At 40.9% G+C, this 19,715-nt stretch overlaps 1 protein-coding gene across 9 annotated transcripts in view; it reads right to left on the bottom strand.

The window, feature by feature from the left end:
* Window positions 1-19,715, bottom strand: part of NUP210L (nucleoporin 210 like) — an 87,632-nt gene that overhangs the window by 47,559 nt on the left and 20,358 nt on the right. For all 9 annotated transcript variants that reach the window (XR_006608594.1, XR_006608595.1, XM_045086866.1 and 6 more), the window contains 8 exons: window positions 18,641-18,747; window positions 17,853-17,993; window positions 14,990-15,127; window positions 13,618-13,773; window positions 11,814-12,012; window positions 8,795-8,940; window positions 2,062-2,283; window positions 858-1,031 (listed from right to left, as the gene is read on the bottom strand). Coding sequence is in view for 7 of the 9 variants with exons in the window: in XM_045086866.1 (XP_044942801.1) it covers window positions 858-1,031; window positions 2,062-2,283; window positions 8,795-8,940; window positions 11,814-12,012; window positions 13,618-13,773; window positions 14,990-15,127; window positions 17,853-17,993; window positions 18,641-18,747 (1,283 nt within the window). In the remaining 2 variants the exon portion in view is untranslated. The remainder of the gene's footprint in view (window positions 1-857; window positions 1,032-2,061; window positions 2,284-8,794; window positions 8,941-11,813; window positions 12,013-13,617; window positions 13,774-14,989; window positions 15,128-17,852; window positions 17,994-18,640; window positions 18,748-19,715) is intronic.

Genomic DNA, 19,715 nt, shown 5'->3' with positions numbered 1-19,715 from the left:
GGGAGCCTGCTTCCTCCTCTCCTCTCTCTGCCTGCCTCTCTGCCTACTTGTGATTTCTCTCTGTCAAATAAATAAATAAATAATCTTTAAAAAAAAAATAAATAAAAAGTAAAAAATTTAAAAAAGAGTACATCACTTATAAACTTCAAATAATATTTCCTGTGGAATTTAGTTCTGAAAAAAAAAAAGAGTTCCTAACCTGTAGCATCTCATATTCTTCTTTTATAGTAAAAAGAATAGTATAAAATCAATAACATGTGCTTTGGAGTTAAACAGGATATGCTATTTTCTAGCTTTATGCCTTTGGAGAAATTACTCAATCTCTAGGAGTCTCAAGACTCTCCCATCTGTAAAATAGGAACAATTGATCGTTCTGTTCTGCATAGGCTAAGAAAGGACTTCGATTCTCCTATGGTTGTAATTAAAGTCGATCTCATTTAGTATACAGTCTGTTGTTCTAGTTTTTAGGTTAGAAAACTCATTTATTCCTCAATCCCTACTAGTTACATTATTGCTTATCATTACTCTTCATGGTAGAGAAGAGATAAATTCTATTAATTACCAATAATGACAATAAAAGATCTGGTAGGGAAAGATACTACCCAAACTATCTGGAAGTTTAGAGACATCTTCATTGTTTAGTGCCACAATTACAAGCTATGTCCCTATGTACAGTAAGCAAACTAAGTGTCACTAAGTGTAGCCAATTCTAACTAGTTTAATTAACTCTTTACAGACACTGTCAGAAAAAGAATAACAAATATTTCCTTCACTTTAATAAGACAAAAGCTTTACTTTCTCTAAGTAAAGGCATGGAAGGCAAAAGTATCAAGTTAGGCGGAAACACACCAACTCACCAACTGTTTGTTGTGCTGTGGCAGAGGGCATGGCTGGGCACCAGCTGGCACTTTGTAGACTGGGGTCACGGACATGCTGGCAGGGTGGGCACATATGAAGTGCACCTGCACGGCCTCCACAGCTGGACTGGGGTTCAGCACACCTGGGTGATTTCCAATTCGGAATGTCAGAGCCTTTAAAGAAACAGCAGAGCAAGAGGCAACTGTGGGTAGATAATTGATGGCAGTTGTTCCAATCTACAGGTGTCAGAATTATTCAGACTGCGGTACCGGATCCCTTTGGACACAGTAATCATCATAGTTCTGAATCATGTGGCTAAGAGAAGCAAGGGTATTATGGGGGTTTATAAACAAAGAGAATATTAAAAAATCTAATTCTGAGGGGCACCTGGCTGGGTCAATTGTAAATTGTCTGCCTTCGGCACAGGTCATGGTCCCAGGGTCCTGGGATCAGCCCGCATCGGGCTTCCTGCTCGGCGGAAAGCCTGCTTCTCCCTCTCCCATGCCCCCTACTTGTGTTCCCTCTCTCACTGTTTCTCTGTCCAATAAATAAATAAAATCTTTTTAAAATTTCAGTTCTGGCCAATTACTTCAGCCTTTTTCTCCACCAAACCTTTTGTTATCAGTTGATAAAAAGTGGAAAAACTATTTTGTGTTTCAACATTTCTCTGCTGGAAGCACCAAATGGACAGAATGTGGAGACAAAGGCAAGAGGGCTCGGCCGGGGAGGACTCTGCTCTGACACGGCCGGCCTCCAGCCGCATACACAGCAAAGTTCACAAGAGATGTTAGAAAGAAGCTCAGTTCTTTTTAAGTTAAAATTATACATCGATTTTTTGTGGGCTGGTTACAGAGTCATACACTGAATTCTCAACCCTAGTGAAACTGCAAACCTGTGTTACTGGTTTGGCAGAAGCGGGCACAGCTGTGTGTGCATCCATCACTGCTTCTAAAATAATAAAACTAATTCAACTGATAAAGGGCAACACACTTACTATCTTATCTGCACAGATCTAATCAAAAACCAGAATTTTCCTGTTTTAACTAACTAGAATTTAAACAAAAATTTGGAAGAAAAAAAAGAATTTTCCTACCCAGTCTAAATGAAATCTATTAGAATCTGAAAAGGAATGGCTAGAAGCAAAAAAGACTCGAGGTCTTACTGCTAAAAGCAATGTTAGAAAAAGACTTTTTTCCTACTTACTTGTTCCCCCAAATCCAGGCACAAGACCCGGTAGATGTACTGGTTCTGTTTTCTCTTAGCTGGCAGCCGGACTTGTGTTAATTCAATTTTCTCTGTTTTCTCCATGCTCAACTCCAGAAAGAATCGGGAGGGCTCCAAGATCCATGGACGGGGCCCCCCTTCAAACACCATTTCCTTCACAGACTGCCACGTCACCAAAGCCACCTCTACAGGGTTTACAGCCTGATGACATTCAAAGAAACCCTTGATTGGTCATGGAACTCAACAGTCTGTAAAGTGAAAACTAGTTGATTGCTGACAATGACATTAGAATGAACTCCCAAATCAGGAGACATGTACACGATGCCTCTCACTTGATGCTTCTCAACCTCTGTATTCAATCAGACCCTACCTATTGTTCAGGCCTGACTTGTGTGTCACCTCACCCATTAATATCAAAATATTCCAGACCACAACCATTTCCACATCCTCAGAATTCTTACAATACTCATCTCTACTATTCATTTGTACACTAGTTCATCTCCTAATGCTGTTTGAATATGTACAATGTTTCACATTTGAGTGTAATAATACTTCTTATGCTTTCTAGTTATATAAAATTATTCAGAGAAGAAAGCATCTTCTACCTAACTTTTACGAGAATGTCTGGGGCACCTGGGTGGCTCAGACGGTTGGGCATCTGCCTTTGACTCGGGCCATGATCCTGGAGTCCTAGAATCGAGCCCCACATCGGGCTCCTGGCACAGTGGAGAGTCTGCTTCTCCCTCACCCTACAGCTGCCTGCTTGTGTTCTCTCTCCCTCTCCCTCTCAAGTAAATAAATAAAATCTTCAAAAAATGCATATAAAAATAAAAAACAAAAAAAAAAGGAGAATGTCTCTTCCTTAACGGATTTAGTACAATGTTGGGCACATAAAAGGTACAAGTAGCTGTATAAACATTTTAAATGGATATTTTAGGGGCGCCTGGGTGGCTCAGTGGGTTAAGGCCTCTGCCTTCGGCTCAGGTCATGATCCCAGGGTCCTGGAATCGAGCCCCGCATAGGGCTCTCTGCTTAGCAGGGAGCCTGCTTCCTCCTCTCTCTCTCTCTGCCTGCCTCTCTGCCTACTTGTGATCTCTGTCAAATAAATAAATAAATTTTTTTTTAAAAAATGGATATTTTACTTTTTAAAATCTGAGTATAGCTGACACACAATGTTATATTAGTGTCACATGTACAACAGAGACTCAACATCTCGTTATGCTGTGCTCAGAAGTAGAGCTACCATCTGTTCCTATACCACACTAGTATAGTACCACCATGTTCCCTACACAGTGACTTTTATTCCCATGACTTATTCACTCCATAACTAGAAGACTGTATCTCCCACTCCTTTTCACCCATTTTGTCTATCCACCTGCACCAATCTGGCAACCATCAGTTTGTTCTCTGTATTGATAGGACTGATTGTGCTTTTTTAAAATTTATTTATTTGTTTTGTTTTTTAGATACCACATATGAGTGAAATTGTACAGAATCATTTGTCTTTCTCAGTCTGACTTATTTCACTTCTCATAATACCCTCTAGGTCTATCTATGTCGGTACAATGGTATGAGCTCTTTTTTGTGGCTGTGTAATATTCCTCTGTGTTTGTACGTACATATGCATCGCATCTTCCTTATCCACTCATCTTCTGATGGACAGCTTGGTTGCTTCCATATCTTGGCTATTGTAAATAAGTTCCAACAAACACAAGGGCGCGTACATCTTCTTAGTGTCTTCATTTTCTTTGGCTAAATACCCAGTAGTGGAATTACTGGATCATAAGATAGTTCTATTTTTAGTTTTATGAGGACCTTCAATACTGTCTTCCAGTGTGGCTGCACCAATTTATATTCCCATCAACAGTGCATGAGGGTCCCTTTTTCTCCACCTTCTCTCTAAGACTTGCTGTTTCTTCTCTTTTTTAATGCAACCGTTCTGACAGGTGTGAGGTGATGTCTCACTGTGGTTTTCATTTGCATTTCCCTGATGCTGAGTGATCTTGAACATCTTTTTGTGTGTCTGTTGGCGATTTGTATGTTTTCTTTGGAAAAATGTCTCTTCAGGTTCTCTGTCCATTTTTTAAAAACTTAAGTTTTTTTTAGTGTTGAGGTGTGTAAGTGCTTTATATATTTTGGACATTAACCCCTCAACAGATACATCATTTGCAAATATCTTCTCCCATTCCATAGATTACCTTTGCTTTTGTGGTAGTTTCCCTCCCGGTACAAAAGGTCTTTATTTTGATGTAGTCCAATAGTTTGCTTTTGCTTTTGTTCACCTTGCTCAGGAGACATCTAGAAAAATGTTCGAATGGCTGATGTCAGAGAAACTACTGCCTATGCTCTTTCTATGAGTTTTATGGTTTAAGGTCTCCCATGTAGGTCTTTAATCCATTTTGTGTATATTTCTGTATATGGTGTTAGACAGTGGTCCAGTTTCGTTCTTTGCAGGCGACTATCCAGACTTCCCAGCACCATCTATTAAAGAGACTGTCCTTTCCCCCCTGGATATTCTTGCTTCCTTCATTGAAGATTGATTAACCGTATAATCACGGGTTTATTTTTGGGATCTCCAGTCTGTTCCATTTATTGATGTGTCCATTTTTATGTCAGTACCATACTGTTTTGATTACTACAGCTTTGTAGCGTATCTTTTTTTTAAGATTTTATTTATTTGACAGCTAGAGCTCACAATTAGGCAGAGAGGCAGGCAGAAAGAGAGGGGAGGAAGCAGGCTCCCTGCTGACCAGAGATCATGACCGATGCAGGGCTCGATCCCAAGACCCTGGGATCATGACCTGAGCTAAAAGCAGAGGCTTTAACCCACTGAGCCACCCAGGCGCCCCATAGCATATCTTGAAATGTGGGATTGTGATACACCCAAGCTTTGTTCTTCTCTTTGAGGATGACTTTGGCTATTTGGGGTCTTTTGTGGTCCCATACAAATTTTAGTATTATTTGTTCTGGTTTTGTGAAAAACGCTGTTGGCATCTTGGTATGGTTTGTGTTGAATCTATAGATTGCTTTGGCTAATATGAGCATTTTAACAATATTAATTTTTCTAATCCATCAGCATGGAGTATCTCTCCATTTGTTTGTGTCATCTTTAATTTCTTTCATCAGTGTTTTATGGTTTTCAGAGTACAGGTATTTTACCTCCTTGGTTAAATTTATTCCTAGGTATTTTATTCTTTCTGGTGTAATTGTAAATGGTGTTATTTTCTTAATTTCTCTTTCTGCTACCTCATTATTAGTGTATAGAAATATCACCAATTTCTGGGTATTAATTTTGTATCCTGCAACCTTACTAATTCATTTATTACTTCTAGTATTTTTGGGGGTGTCTTTAGGATTTCCTACGTGTAGTATCAGGTCATCTGCAAAAAGTGACAGTTTAACTTTTATACCAATACGGAAGCCTCTTGTTTCTTTTTCTTGTCTGATTGCTATAGCTAGGACTTCTAATACTATGTTGAATGAAAGTAGTAAGAGTGGCATCCTTGTCTTTCTCAGATCTTAGAGGAAAAGCTCTCAGTTTTTCACGATTGAGTATGAGATTAGCTGTAGCTTTATCATATATGGCCCTTATTATGTTGATTGATTTGTGAATACTGAACGATCCTTGCTTTCCTGGAATAATCTCACTTGAATGTGGTGAATGATTCTTTCAATATACTGTTGTGTGTGGTGTGCTAATATTTCACTGGAGACCTGCAGTTATGCTCATCAGTAATATTGACCTTAGTCTTCTTTCTTCACGGTGTCTTAGTCTAGTTTTGGTATCAGATAATGCTGGCCTTATAGGATGTATTTGGAAGCTTTCCTTCCTTTTCTATTTTTGGGGGATAGTTTGAGGAGAAGAGCTATTAACTCTTCTTTATATGTTTGGTAGAATTCACCTCTGAATCCATCTGGCCCTGGACTTTTGTTTGCTGGCAATTTTTTGATTACCAATGCAATTTCATTAAGAGCAATCACTCTGTTCAGATTTTCTATTTCTTCCTGATTCAGTTCTAGAAGATTGTATGTCTCCTTATTTAAACAAACAAACAAACCAAAAAAAAAAAAAAAGGTTCATTTATTTTAGAAAAAAGGGGGTGGGGGTGAGGTAGAGAGAAAATCTCAAGCAGACTCCCCACTGAACTCAGAGCCTGACATGAGGTTTAATCTCACAACCCTGAGATCATGACCTGAGCCAAAATCAAGAGTCAGACAATTAACTGACTGAGCTACCCAGGTGCCCCAGGAAGATTGCATGTTTCTAAGAATTTATCCATTAAATGGTATTTTATTAAGTTAGCAAAGAACTTTTGTCCAAAAAATATAAAATAACATAGGGTGCCTGGATGGCTCAGTGGGTTAAGCCTCTGACTTCAGCTCAGGCCATGATCCCAGGGTTCTGGGGTTGAGCACCGCATCGGGCTCTCTGCTCAGCGGGGAGCCTGCTTCCCTTCCTCTTTCTGCCTGCCTCTCTGCCTACTTGTGATCTCTGTCTGTCAAATAAATAAATAAAATCTTTAAAAAAAAAATAAAATAATACATCTATATACTTCACTCCATTTCTCAAAGAACTCCCACCTAAGAGGTAGAGTCAAGACTGGAATTATTCACTCCAGTACACAGAGAACTTGGATCCTATTATAGATGAGCAAACTTGTCTTCAGAAAATAAAGTATTATAAAAGTATAGGTTATTTTCATGTGGCACACGGTGTCTATCTACAACAGTGACTAAGTTGTAAAATGAAGTATAGAGTTAAGCAATCATTAAAAATATAAACAAATCATGCCAGTATTTCTTTCCTGAACTAGTCAATCATATTTATTATTGAATGCTATTAAAATTAAACATTCCGGGGCGCCTGGGTCGCTCAGTGGGTTAAAGCCTCTGCCTTCGGCTCAGGTCATGATCCCAGGGTCCTGGGATCGAGGCCCCGCATCAGGCTCTCTGCTCAGCAGGGAGCCTGCTTCCTCCTCTCTCTCTGCCTGCTTCTCTGCCTACTTGTGATCTCTCTCTATGTCAAATAAATAAATAAAATCTTTTAAAAAAATTAAACATTCCTATGTCTAATGGCAGTATTCTCTTAAATAATGTACGTATAATTCAATTCAACAACTATTCACTGATGGCCCATTGGGGATATAGTAATAAAAAGTCAAATAAGATCTTGCGTCACAGTGGAGCTCTTGGTTTGGGAAAGACAGATTTGAAGTAGATAAAGAGCATGATGGGCATCACCAAAAGGCATAGTACAGTGTGCCATACAAGCCTCTAGTAGAAGAAACAGAATTAGAAGTTTCACAGAAGGCCTCCTTGAGAAAGCAAGACAGAGATTATTCCCTTTCCCTAGATACATAGTCCAAAATTAACCAGATCAACTGAATTGGACTGATATGTAAAAGGACAAATTGAGAGCTATACCACGTAATGAAACACGATATTGATAAGAAAGATGGAAAACACATATTCTTTTGAGCAGGTAAAGGGAAAAATATACGACCAAAGCACTACAAAGAAAAGGAAAATCATCATTTTACTTCCTTTCCTTTAGGGGCGGTTTTTGTCCAGGGGAAATCTGATCTGTTGACACACAATACAAAATAATGTTCGGAATAATCATAAAATAAAAAACCCAATAAAACAACAAGGAGGGCGCCTGGGTGGCTCAGTGGGTTAAGCTGCTGCCTTCGGCTCAGGTCATGATCTCAGGGTCCTGGGATCGAGTTCCGCATCGGGCTCTCTGCTCAGCGGGGAGCCTGTTTCCTCCTCTCTCTCTGCCTGCCTCTCTGCCTACTTGTGATCTCTCTCTGTCAAATAAATAAATAAAATATTTAAAAACAAATAAATAAAATAAAACAACAAGGAGCCACAGCCAAGTACTTTCACTTAATTAGGCAACTAAGATCATTCATCCACTGAGAACAAATGAAATGTGCTTGAACGGTATGTTTAATACTTCTGCTACATAATGTGTAATAAGGCCAACTTAAAATGCAAATTTTAAAATTAACTTACCTTGCTTCTTTCGTTAGTGTTAATTTTTCCCCCTATGGGTGCCTCCTTATCCCAAGAAACACTGACTCAGGATTTATCAGTATCTATTAGCAAGAACTTGTAGACATCAGTTTTAGCTCCTGGAGGATTCAAATATGAAAGCAAACAAAAGGCTCTACTTTTGTTTTGAAACGCTATCTGTCATAGTGTCCCAGTTATCATGGACCGATCTGTAGGGCCCTAAATAATGATAGTTATGCTGAAAATTCTTAAGTATGAAGGTTAAAAATAACTAATGTCCCTCTCTGAATAAAGTTTTCTTTCAGAGTTCTTCAAAAGAGGCCATACTAATACTCAATATCTTATTCAGGGTTGTGTTTACAGGAATATACACACAGGTAAAAATTCAAATAGTACCTTAGGATTAGTGTGCTTTACATACTTTACTATCCATATTTTATATTTCAAGAAAAAAGAAGAAATCCAGGGGAATATCTAAACTCGCTGATACAGCTTAAAGATATTCCTGTGGCAGAAACATGAGGGCGTAAACTCCCTGATACCTGACACTGATTTGATGACAGTGCTGGTCCATAAAGAAAACACAAATATAACTGATCTTTAATACACCTCACAGAGAGCTGGGAAGCCTCTGACGTGGACACAGTGGATTCCATGAAAAGATATGTCAATCCCTTACCATGAAATGTCTCACCTTTAGGGGTTCATAAGCAGCAAATGTGGCACTGCTCTCCAAGTACTCCTCAGACTCAGTCACACTCACTGTTACCAGGGTATGGCCTAGAGACTTGGCTGCTATATGTATACTAGAACAGTGTGTTGGCCCAGGTCTTTGAATACCTGCAAATCAAAAAAAAAAAAAAAGACTTCATTAGGATAACAAGCAGTCAGTTCTCAAAGGGATCAGTCTACAGAAATATAAGAATTTTAATACATTAAAAAACATTTTGGGGCGCCTGGGTGGCTCAGTCATTAAGCGTCTGCCTTTGGCTCAGGTCATGATCCTAGGGTCCTGGGATCCAGCCCCACACTGGGCTGCCTGCTTGGCCGCGGGAAGCCTGCTTTTCCATCTCCCACTTCCCCTGCTTGTGTTCCCTCTCTTGCCGTGTATCTCCCTGTCAAATAAATAAATAAATAAATAAAATCTTAAAAAAGAGGGGCTCCTGAGTGGCTCAGTGGGTTAAAGCCTCTGCCTTCGGCTCAGGTCATGATCCCAGGGTCCTGGGATCAAGCCCCGCATCACGCGCTCTGCTCGGCGGGGAGCCTGCTTCCTCCTCTCTCTCTGCCTGCTTATGAACTGTCAATCAAATAAATAAATAAAATCTTAAAAAAAAAATCTTAAAAAAGAAAATCTTGATCTCGCACACTAACTACTAGGCTCCCGTTGTTTATGTCAAATTGATATAAAAACCTGTTCCTTCTATTAACAGATATATACCGTGTACGACACAATTTCATGTTCAGTGAAGATACAAATATGAGCAAAGATCCTAACTTCGAGGCATCTATAGTTCAGAAGGGGCGACTGAACATTTACATAAATTAAGGGATTAGTAAAACATGAGCAGTATAGAGATCTAGAAAACAGAATGATCACTTCTAGTCGGGGAGCAAGGAAGATGTAGATCTAGAGAAGACAGTATGTCAGACTGATGACTGAGCAAAGACAGAAATATAAACACGATACATGTGAGTATATGAAGGACTACACGGGAAATTTTAACTTAAATAGTTTAGCTGGAGCCATATATGAAGGAAGTCAAAGTATGAAGTAGTACTTTAAAAAAATTTTTTTTAATTTATTTTTTATTTATTTTCAGCATAACAGTATTCCTTATTTTTTCACCACACCCAGTGCTCCATGCAATCCGTGCCCTCTCTAGTACCCACCACCTTGTACCCCGACCTCCCACCTCCCCACCACTTCAAACCCCTCAGATTGTTTCTCAGAGTCCATAGTCTCCCATGGTTCACCTCCCCTTCCAATTTCCCCCAACTCCCTTCTCCTCTCCGTCTCCCCTTGTCCTCCATGTTATTTGTTGTGCTCCACAAATAAGTGAAACCATATGATAACTGACTCTCTCTGCTTGACTGATTTCACTCAGCATCATCTCTTCCAGTCCCGTCCGTGTTGCTACAAAAGTTGGGTATTCGTCCTTTCTGATGGAGGCATCATACTCCATAGTGTATATGGACCACATCTTCCTTATCCATTCGTCCGTTGAAGGGCATCTTGGTTCTTTCCACAGTTTGATGACCGTGGCCATTTTGCTATGAACATTGGGGTGCAGATGGCCCTTCTTTTCACTACATCTGTATGTCTGGGGTAAATACCCAGGAGTGCAATGGCAGGGTCATAGGGAAACTATTTTTAATTTTTTGAGGGATCTCCACAATGTTCTCCAAAGTGGCTGCACCAGCTCGCATTCCCACCAACAGTGGAAGAGGGTTCCCCTTTCTCCACATCCTCTCCAACACATGTTGTTTCCTGTCTTGCTAATTTTGGCCATTCTAACTGGCATAAGGTGTATCTCAATGTGGTTTTAATTTGAATCTCCCTGAGGGCTAGTGATGATGAACATTTTTTCATGTGTCTGATAGCCTTTTGTATGTCTTCATTGGAGAAGTGTCTGTTCATATCTTCTGCGCATTTTTTGATATGATTGTCTGTTTTGTGTGTGTTGAGTTTGAGGAGTTCAGTATAGATCCTGGATATCAACCTTTTGTCTGTACTGCCATTTGCAAATATCTTCTCCCATTCCGTGGGTTGCCTCTTTGTTTTTTTGACTGTTTCCTTTGCTGTGCAGAAGCTTTTGAATTTGAGGAAGTCCCAAAAGTTCATTTTCGCTTTTGTTTCTTTTGCCTTAATTTATTAATTAATTTATTTATTTGACAGAGAGAGATCACAAGTAGGCAGAGAGGCAGGCAGAGAGAGAGGAGGAAGCAGGCTCCCTGCTGAGCAGAGAGCCCGATGCGGGGCTCAATCCCCGGACCCTGAGATCATGACCTGAGCTGAGGCAGAGGCTTAACCCACTGAGCAACCCAGGTGCCCCTAAAGTAGTATTTTTTTTATGAAAAGTAAATTGCGTTATCTTGTAGATACCTTGAACATTAAACTAAAAGGATTTCAGCTCTATTCCACTGGCAATGGAAAAACCTCTCACATTTTTTGAGCCGAAATGTAATACTGAAAGTGAGCTTCAGGGATCCTGGGTAGCTCAGTGGTGAAGTGTATGGGATCACGTCCTGCATCAGGCTCCTTGCTCAGTAGGGAACTTGCTTCTCGCCTGCCACACTCCCGCTTGTGCTCTCTCTCTGTCAAATAAATAAACAAAACCTTTTCTTTTAAGATTTTATTTATTTGACACAGAGAGAGACAGAGAGAGAGAGAGTGTACAAGCAGGGGTAGAGGGAGAGGGAGAAGCAGGCTTCCTGCCAAGCAGAGAGCCCAATGCAGGGCTTGATCCCAGGATGCCAATATCATGACCCGAGCCAAACACAGAGGATTAACCCACTGAGGCACCCAGGTGCCCCATCAACTGGTGGGCTTTTGTTTCTAAATTACATTATAATGAGGCAGTAGACAGAATTTTAAAAAGCACTGTAAAGAATGGTAATGTGTGAATTTAGACTATAATTTGTACTTTCTGAATCGATGATTGGTTCTCTCATTCAATGACGAGGAAAGGAGAAAATAAAAGGCTGACTCTTACCTTCCTTGAAAAGAGTAAAGACTCCTTGCTTATCCATGTTCAGATCCAACAATAAATGAGAGCAGTCTGTGAACACAATGACGTCTTTGTGCTCCTTATTTACATGGTACATTGCAATGGGGATTTCTATAATCTGGCCGATCTCCACATCAGCATGAAACGGTAACAGCTCCATTTTGTTCAGTTTTAGGACATATATCTGGAGAGAAAAGAAATTAATCTTTCAAGAAAGTTATGTTTGGGGCGCCTGGGTGGCTCAGTTAGTTGAGTATCTGCCTTTGGCTCAGGTCATGATCCCAGAGTCCCGTGCAGTGAAGTCCCACTGTCTACAGTAGGGGATCAGCAAATATTTTATGGAAAAGGCTAGATAGCAGATATTTTAGGCTTTGGGGACCACATGGTTTCTGTGGCAACCCCCCACTGTGTAATTGTGTCTCGAAAGTGACTAGAGACCATATATAAATGAATGAAGTCAGTTGTGTTCTGATAAAACTTTATTAAAAAATTAGCAGTTTCGGGCGCCTGGGTGGCTCAGTGGGTTAAACCGCTGCCTTCGGCTCAGGTCATGATCTCAGGGTCCTGGGATCGAGTTCTGCATGGGGCTCTCTGCTCAGCAGGAAGTCTGCTTCTCTCTCTCTCTCTCTCTGCTGCCTCTCCATCTACTTGTGATCTCTCTTTGTCAAATAAATAAATAAAATCTTAAAAAAAAAAAATTAGCAGTTTGACGTTGACCATTAGGTCTTAGTTTTGTTCTGTCCTTCAAAGTCGTGTTCAAGTTCTCATCTCTTCATAATAGTCTCTGACTAGTCATATCTACAATGATATTTATTTTATAAACTAATAGTACTTTTATTATACAATTTAATTAGCTCTCAATCATATACTGCTTTAAAATAACTCATATCATTTCCTTAAAGTGTTATTTAACTTCATGTGACTAGATCCTCCTATTAGAATTTAGATTCTTTAGGGGCGCCTGGGTGGCTCAATCGTTAGGCGTCTGCCTTCCACTCGAGTCATGATCCCAGGGTCCTAGGACGGAGCCCTACATCGGGCTCTCCGCTCGGCGAGAAGCCTGCTTCTCCTTCTCCCTCTCCCCCCTGCTTCTGTTCCCTCTCCTGCTGTGTCTCTCTCTGTCAAATAAATAAATAAAATCTTAAAAAAAATAATTTAGATTCTTTAAAGTAGACATGTATGTTATGTTTGTTTAAATGTCTTACGATACCCGGCACGGTGGGATACGTCTTAAGGGTACTCAGTACATGTTCTCTGAACAAAACACGAAGTTTTTCAGGGAACAACAACATACATCAACATATATTAGAAGTGGGGAAAAAACAGTAATGTGGTTGTATAATACACTGAAAAGTGTTTTCAATCTTTTAGAAACAAGATTGGCAAGCAAATATGAGACCAGAAATAATGTTACTATGAAGGTCATATATATATAATAATGACAAAACACAGTAACAAAAGTAGATAATATTAAGTATTGAATATATTCCAAGCAATGAGGTAAAACATTATCTCATTTTCTTCTGACAATAGCACTTTGAAGTAGATACTATCATTATTCCCATTTTAGAGACAAGGAAACAAAAACACCCATTCAGAAACTTGCTATTAAGTGAAGCAGGATTCAACCCAGGTCCAGAAATATTTAAGTTGTACTTCCAGAATGAATTTAAGTATCATTTTCAAATACCCAATTTGGACTAGAAAGACTTTTAAACATGTTCTGTACTTAAATTAAGACAGCAGCGTCTCAGGGTATGATAATAAGGCTCTTTGGAGAGTTGTTTACCTTAATTTCTCCATATCGAAAGGGATTTTGTACATCTCGGGCCAAAACAGTACTGTTCCCTCTGACCTGACCTGCAGTCACCACTCCTTTAGTGGTCACCATGGCTACCGTCTCATTGGAAGAGATCCAAGTGAAGCTGCCACTGCCACCCTCTACCTGTGAAAAAATATAACTTTATGTTTAACTGCCAAAGGAGGAAAATGGAATTTAGGTAAAGATGTAAAATCTGGTGAAATAAGAAGTCAGAAATAAATAGGGCGCCTGGGTGCCTCAGTCAGTTAAGTGTCTGCCTTCGGCTCAGGTCATGATCCCAAGGTCCTGAAATTGAGCCCCACATTGGGCTCCCTGCCCAGCAGGGAGTCAGCTTCTCCCTCTCTCAGCTCATGGTCTGTCTCTCTCAAATAAATAAATAAAATCTTAAAAATAAATAATAACAATAAAAATATATAACAAATGATTTATGGACATATCAAGAGGCTGTGCTGCTGGGGCATCTGGTCGGCTCAGTCGGAAGAGCCTGTGACTCTTCATCTCAGGGTCATGAGTTTGAGCCCCACGTGGGGTGTACAGATTACTTAAATAAAACTTCAAGAAAAAAAAAGAAGGTAGGGGCGCCTGGGTGGCTCAGTGGGTTAAGCTGCTGCCTTCGTTTGGTTCAGGTCATGATCCCAGGGTTCTAGGATCAAACCCCGCATGGGGGGTGGGGGGAGTCCTTGCTCAGCAGGGAGCCTGCTTCCTCCTCTCTCTCTCTGCCTGCCTCTCTGCCTACTTGTGATCTCTGTCTGTCAAATAATTAAGTAAATCTTTTTTTAAAAAAGAAGCTGGGCGCCTGGGTGGCTCAATCATTGAGCGTCTGCCTTCGGCAGGTCAGGGTCCTGTGGTCCTGGGGTCCTGGGATCAAGGCCTGCATTGGGCTCCCTGCTTGGCCAGAGGCTTGCTTCTCCCTCTCCCACTTGCCCTGCTTGTGTTCCCTCTGTCTCTGTGTCTCTCTCTGCCAAATAAATAAATAAATAATCTTTAAAGGAAAAAAAAAAAAAGCTGTGATGCTATAGTAAAGTAGCTAAATGAGTAAGAGAAACTAAAAGGACGCTATGTAATTAGAAGTATCACAAAATGTTAAAAAGAGCACAGGGGAGCTTGACAAAAACCTTACAAAAGTCCCAAGTAAAGGATACAGGGAAGAGAGACAGAAAGTACAGCAAGTCTTATTACGGCAGCATTCAAGAACATGACTTTGCTATCACCAGGAACTGAATTATATTATTAGGATCAGGGAGAAATAAAAATTAACATTAACCAAACTTCAATAAACTAAATTAACAGAGAAACTGACTTATCTCTTTGTAAATTCTCATATAATAGGACACCATACCTGCACTTTATACCGATATAATATTCCCATAGGATGATGAGGAAATGCCAGAAAGTCGGGTGTAAGCTTGATGGGAAAATATATATTCACTTCTTGCTGATGTATGATTGGAAATTTTATAGGCTGAATATTTTTATTCTATAAGAATGGGGAAAAAAAGGAACAAAATAGATTTTATAAGGACTGTTATTATAACCCATTCATATTCAAAGCATCAGCAAATGGTGTGCTAATGAATTACTCAACCAGTTTCTTTCTATAAACGAAGTAAGTAAACGGTGCTATCGTGAGGAGTGCCCAGGTGGCTCAGTCAGTTACGTGTCTGACTCTTTGTTTCAGCTCAGGTCATGATTTCAGGGTTGTATGACTGAGCCCCACGTCAGGCCCCATGTTCAGTGGGGAGTCTGCTTAAGTATTCACCCTCTCCTTCTGTCCCTCCCCCACTCACAACTCTCTCTCAAATGAATACATAACATCTTAAAAAAAAACACTATGTGATTGTTTCAATAGACGCAGAAAAAGCATGTGAGAAGTACAACATCCATTCATGATAAAAACCCTCAACAAAGTGGGTTTAGAGGGAATATACCTCAACATAATAAAGGTTGTTTATGAAAAACCCACAGCTAACATCATCTTTAGTGGGGGAAAACAGAACTTTTCCCCTAAGGTCAGGAACAAGACCAGGATGTCTATGCTCACCGCTTTTTTTTTTTTTTTAAAGGTTTTATTTGTCTGAGAGAGAGAGAGAACACAAGCAAGAGATCATCATCAGGGGAAATGGCAGAGGGAGAAGGAGAAGCTGGTTCTCAGCTGAGCAAGGAGCCCAATACAGGGCTCAATCCCAGGACCCTAGGATCATGATCTGAGCCAAAGCAGACACTTAACCATCTGAGCTACCCCTCTCACCACTTTTATTCAACACAGTACTAGTAGTAGTACCACAGTAATCAGACGACAACAACAACAACAAAAATGCATCAGGGGTGGGGTGCCTGGGCGGCTCAGTGGGTTAAAGCCTCTGCCTTTGGCTCAGGTCATGATCTTGGGGTCCTGGGATCGAGCCCCACATCCGGCTCTCTGCTAAGTGGGGAGCCTGCTTCCCCCTCTCTCTCTGCCTGCTTCTCTGCCTGCTTGTGATCTCTCTCTCTCTGTCAAATAAATAAATAAAATATTTTTTTAAAAATTGGTAAGGAAGAAGTAAAACTTCCACTATTTGCAGATGACATGATACTATATACAGAAAACTCAAAAAGATTCCACAAAAAAACTGCCAGAATTAATAAATGAATTCAGTAAAGTTGCAGAATACAAAATCAACGTATAGAGATCTGTTCATTTCTCGGGGCTCCTGGGTGACTCAGTTGGTTAAGCATCTGCCTTCAGGTCAGGTCATGATCCCATGGTCCTGGGATTGAGCCCCACGCTGGGGTCCCTGCTCAGCAGGAAATGTGCTGCTCTCTCTGCCCCTCAGCCTGCTCAATGTTCTCTCTCACTCTGTCTCTCAAATAAATAAAATCTTCAAAAAAAAAAAAAAAAAGACACTGTGGGGTTACTAAGAAATGGGTCTGAGAGACGCTGAGACTGACACGGCGTTCAGTACTGTACTAAATGTAGCAGGTGGCGGGAACGAAGAGCCAAGGACCGCCCCCGGGTCTATCTTAAACCGCCAGATGAAAAGACCCACGGAGAAAAAGGAAGTCTAGGAAATTGCAGGCTATTAAAAACCAGAAACTTGGGATGCCTGGGGGGCTCAATCTTCTAACTATCTGCCTGTGGCTCAGGTCCTGATCCCAGGGTCCTGGGATCGAGTCCGGCATCAGGCTCCTTGTTCGGTGGAGAGCCTGCTTCTCCCTCTGCCTGCCACTCCCCCTGCTTGTGCTCTCTCTTTCTCACACAAATAAAAAAACAAAACAGGGGCGCCTGGGTGGCTCAGTGGGTTAAGCCGCTGCCTTCGGCTCAAGTCATGATCTCAGAGTCCTGGGATCGAGTCCCGCGTCGGGCTCTCTGCTCAGCGGAGAGCCTGCTTCCCTCTCTCTCTCTCTGCCTGCCTCTCCATCTACTTGTGATTTCTCTCTGTCAAATAAATAAATAAAATCTTTAAAAAAAAAAAAAAACAAAAACAAAAACCAGAAATTCATGCATTTTAGAAACAGTAGAAACAGATTCATACTTTATCCTTTTACCCAGTAATTCCATTTTTGGCATTATGCCATATGAAAATTAACCAAAAGAAAAAAATTACACAGGGGCGCCTGCGTGGCTCAGTGGGTTAAGCTGCTGCCTTCGACTCAGGTCATGATCTCGGGGTCCTGGGATCGAGTCCCGCATCGGGCTCTCTGCTCAGCAGGGAGCCTGCTTCCTCCTCTATCTCTGCCTGCCTCTCTGTCTACTTGTGATCTCTCTCTGTCAAATAAATAAATAAATAAATCTTTAAAAAAAAAATAAAAAAAAATTACACAAAGAAACTCAGTTATGGCATTTACAAGAGTGAAACAATGGAAGCGTAGAAAGTTCAGTGTTGGTGGCGCGGCTAAATAAACTGACGTATTAACCCTTTGGATCTTCAGACTAAAAGTACTCTACGTAAGCCTGACAACACATGGAAACGCACACATGAAATAATTTTTTAAAGAATCTCAAATGGTATGTCCACCAACGAGCACAGATGCAGTCGTGAGCACTAACAAAGACGGCAACAGAGACTCTGCACGGGTACGAGCGACCGAGGGTACTGGTCGTCAGTTCCTCTTCAAGTTTATGAAAGGCGGGTGCGACAGACCGTGTGTCTCCCTGTACATCAGTAAGTCAGCTGAGCCTCACCAGTACTGGGGGCTTCAAAGACTGTCCTTGTAATTCCTACCTGGTAGACGACAGAAGTCAGGGATGCATTTATCACCACGACACCACTTTTCAAGGCTTTGACTACGTGGTAAGACCCATTCACAGTAGTGAGCTGCTCCTCAAAGTACTCCCTTCGGAACTGGTACATGATCCTGAGATTCTGTGAATCAGCCCAATAGGGACACAAAACTGAGATGTTTGCTTTTTCCCGATGGCCAGCTTAATCCCAAAGCATAAAAAAATTAAAAGTGTAGCTATGCTCTCTGGGGACAAATAAAAACAAAACTTTCACTCTCCTCATGGAAATGCTAAGTTGGAAAGAGGTAATTTTAAAATGGTATTTGAACGATCCATTAATGGCAAGTGATCAGAAATAGAGTCAAAGTTTATATATATTTTGGTGTAATTTTTGCCATTCCATAAGTTAACATTTTTTCAGGGAAAAAAACCCCAAAGGGCACTGGAGTGTAAGTGCGGTACTGTCCTCTGGGACTCCACGGTTCCTTGCACCACTGCCAAACAGAAGTGACCAACTCCGAGGGAGTCCTAGAATGAGATACCCTCCAAAACGTTCTGGCCTTCCCTTCAACTCTTTCCTAGAATTCTGACTGAATTATGTATTTTACTTTCAGTTTAGCTTTCCTAAAGGACAGAACTATTTAATAATCCTAATAAAGTAGTAACTTTATTTTTTTAAAATTTTTTGTAACTTTAAAAGTAAAGCCTAGAAGCAAAAAAAAGAAAGCCTTCCTAGCCAGAAAGGTGGCCCACTCAAGAAGTGGCTGGAAAAACACAAGAGACACTCACATCTGAAATATAGACCTTTGTACTGCTTTTATCAAACACTTCTACTGTAATGACATACACTTGTCCCACCTCTAGACTCCACCGGTCTCCAGGCTGAACTGTGAAACCTGTATACAAATCAAGCAACAAAAGTATCAGAAGCGGCAGTTCCATGGCGTAATGGTGAGCACTGGACTCTGACTCCAGAGATCCGAGTTCAAGTCTGGATGGAACCTCGCCCTTTGGGCCAAGCCACCGCCACCTTTGGGGCACCTGGGAGGCTCAGATGGTTAAGTGTCTGCCTTCGGCTCCGGTCACGATCCCAGGGCACTGGGATCAAATCCCGCATCAGGCTTCCTGCTCCTTGGGGAGCCTGCTTCTCCCTCTGCCTGTCTCATGAAAAACATCAGAAGAGAACGTTCATTTTCTACAATGAATTAAAAAATACAGGGGCACCTGGGAAGCTCAGTGGGTTAAGCCTCCGCCTTTAGCTCAGGTCATGATCTCAGGGTCCTGGGATTGAGCCCCACATCAGGCTCTCTACTTGGAGGGAAGCCTGCTTCCCCACTCTCTCTGCCTGCCTCTCTACCTACTTATGATCCCCTCTCTCTGTGTCAAATAAATAAACAAAATCTTTTTAAAAAATACAAACTTACAAAAACTATTTAGTGAGTAAAACTCGCTAATAGATGGAGATGATGGGGCGCCTGGGTGGCTCAGTGCGTTAAGCCTCTGACCTTGGCTTAGGTCATGATCCCAGGGTCCTGGGATCGAGCCCCACATCAGGCTCTCTGCTCAGCGGGGAGCCTGCTTCCTCCTCTCTCTCTCTACTTGTGATCTCTGTCTGTCAAATAAATAACTAAAATATTTTTAAAAAAATAGATGGAGATTATTTCTAAGCTTGATCATTTAGCTCCCTCCATCAAACTGAATAATTTGGAATTCTAAAGATCCTGGCTTAATTAAGTTAATCTCAAGTATAAAGAAACACTCTCACTCACATCTGTTTACAAAACAAATCACAGTTTTGCTCATTCATACTGTGTCAGGCAAGATTTCAGCTTCTTTCAGTCAGACCAGTTTGATATGACCTAAG

The sequence above is a fragment of the Mustela putorius genome, unplaced genomic scaffold (genome assembly GCF_011764305.1).
Source record: "Mustela putorius furo isolate JIRA1106 unplaced genomic scaffold, ASM1176430v1.1 tig00000997_pilon_pilon_pilon, whole genome shotgun sequence".
Taxonomy (NCBI): domain Eukaryota; kingdom Metazoa; phylum Chordata; class Mammalia; order Carnivora; family Mustelidae; genus Mustela; species Mustela putorius.
The sequence above is the reverse complement of the archived record's forward strand: the minus strand, read 5'-3'. Positions and strand labels throughout refer to the sequence as shown.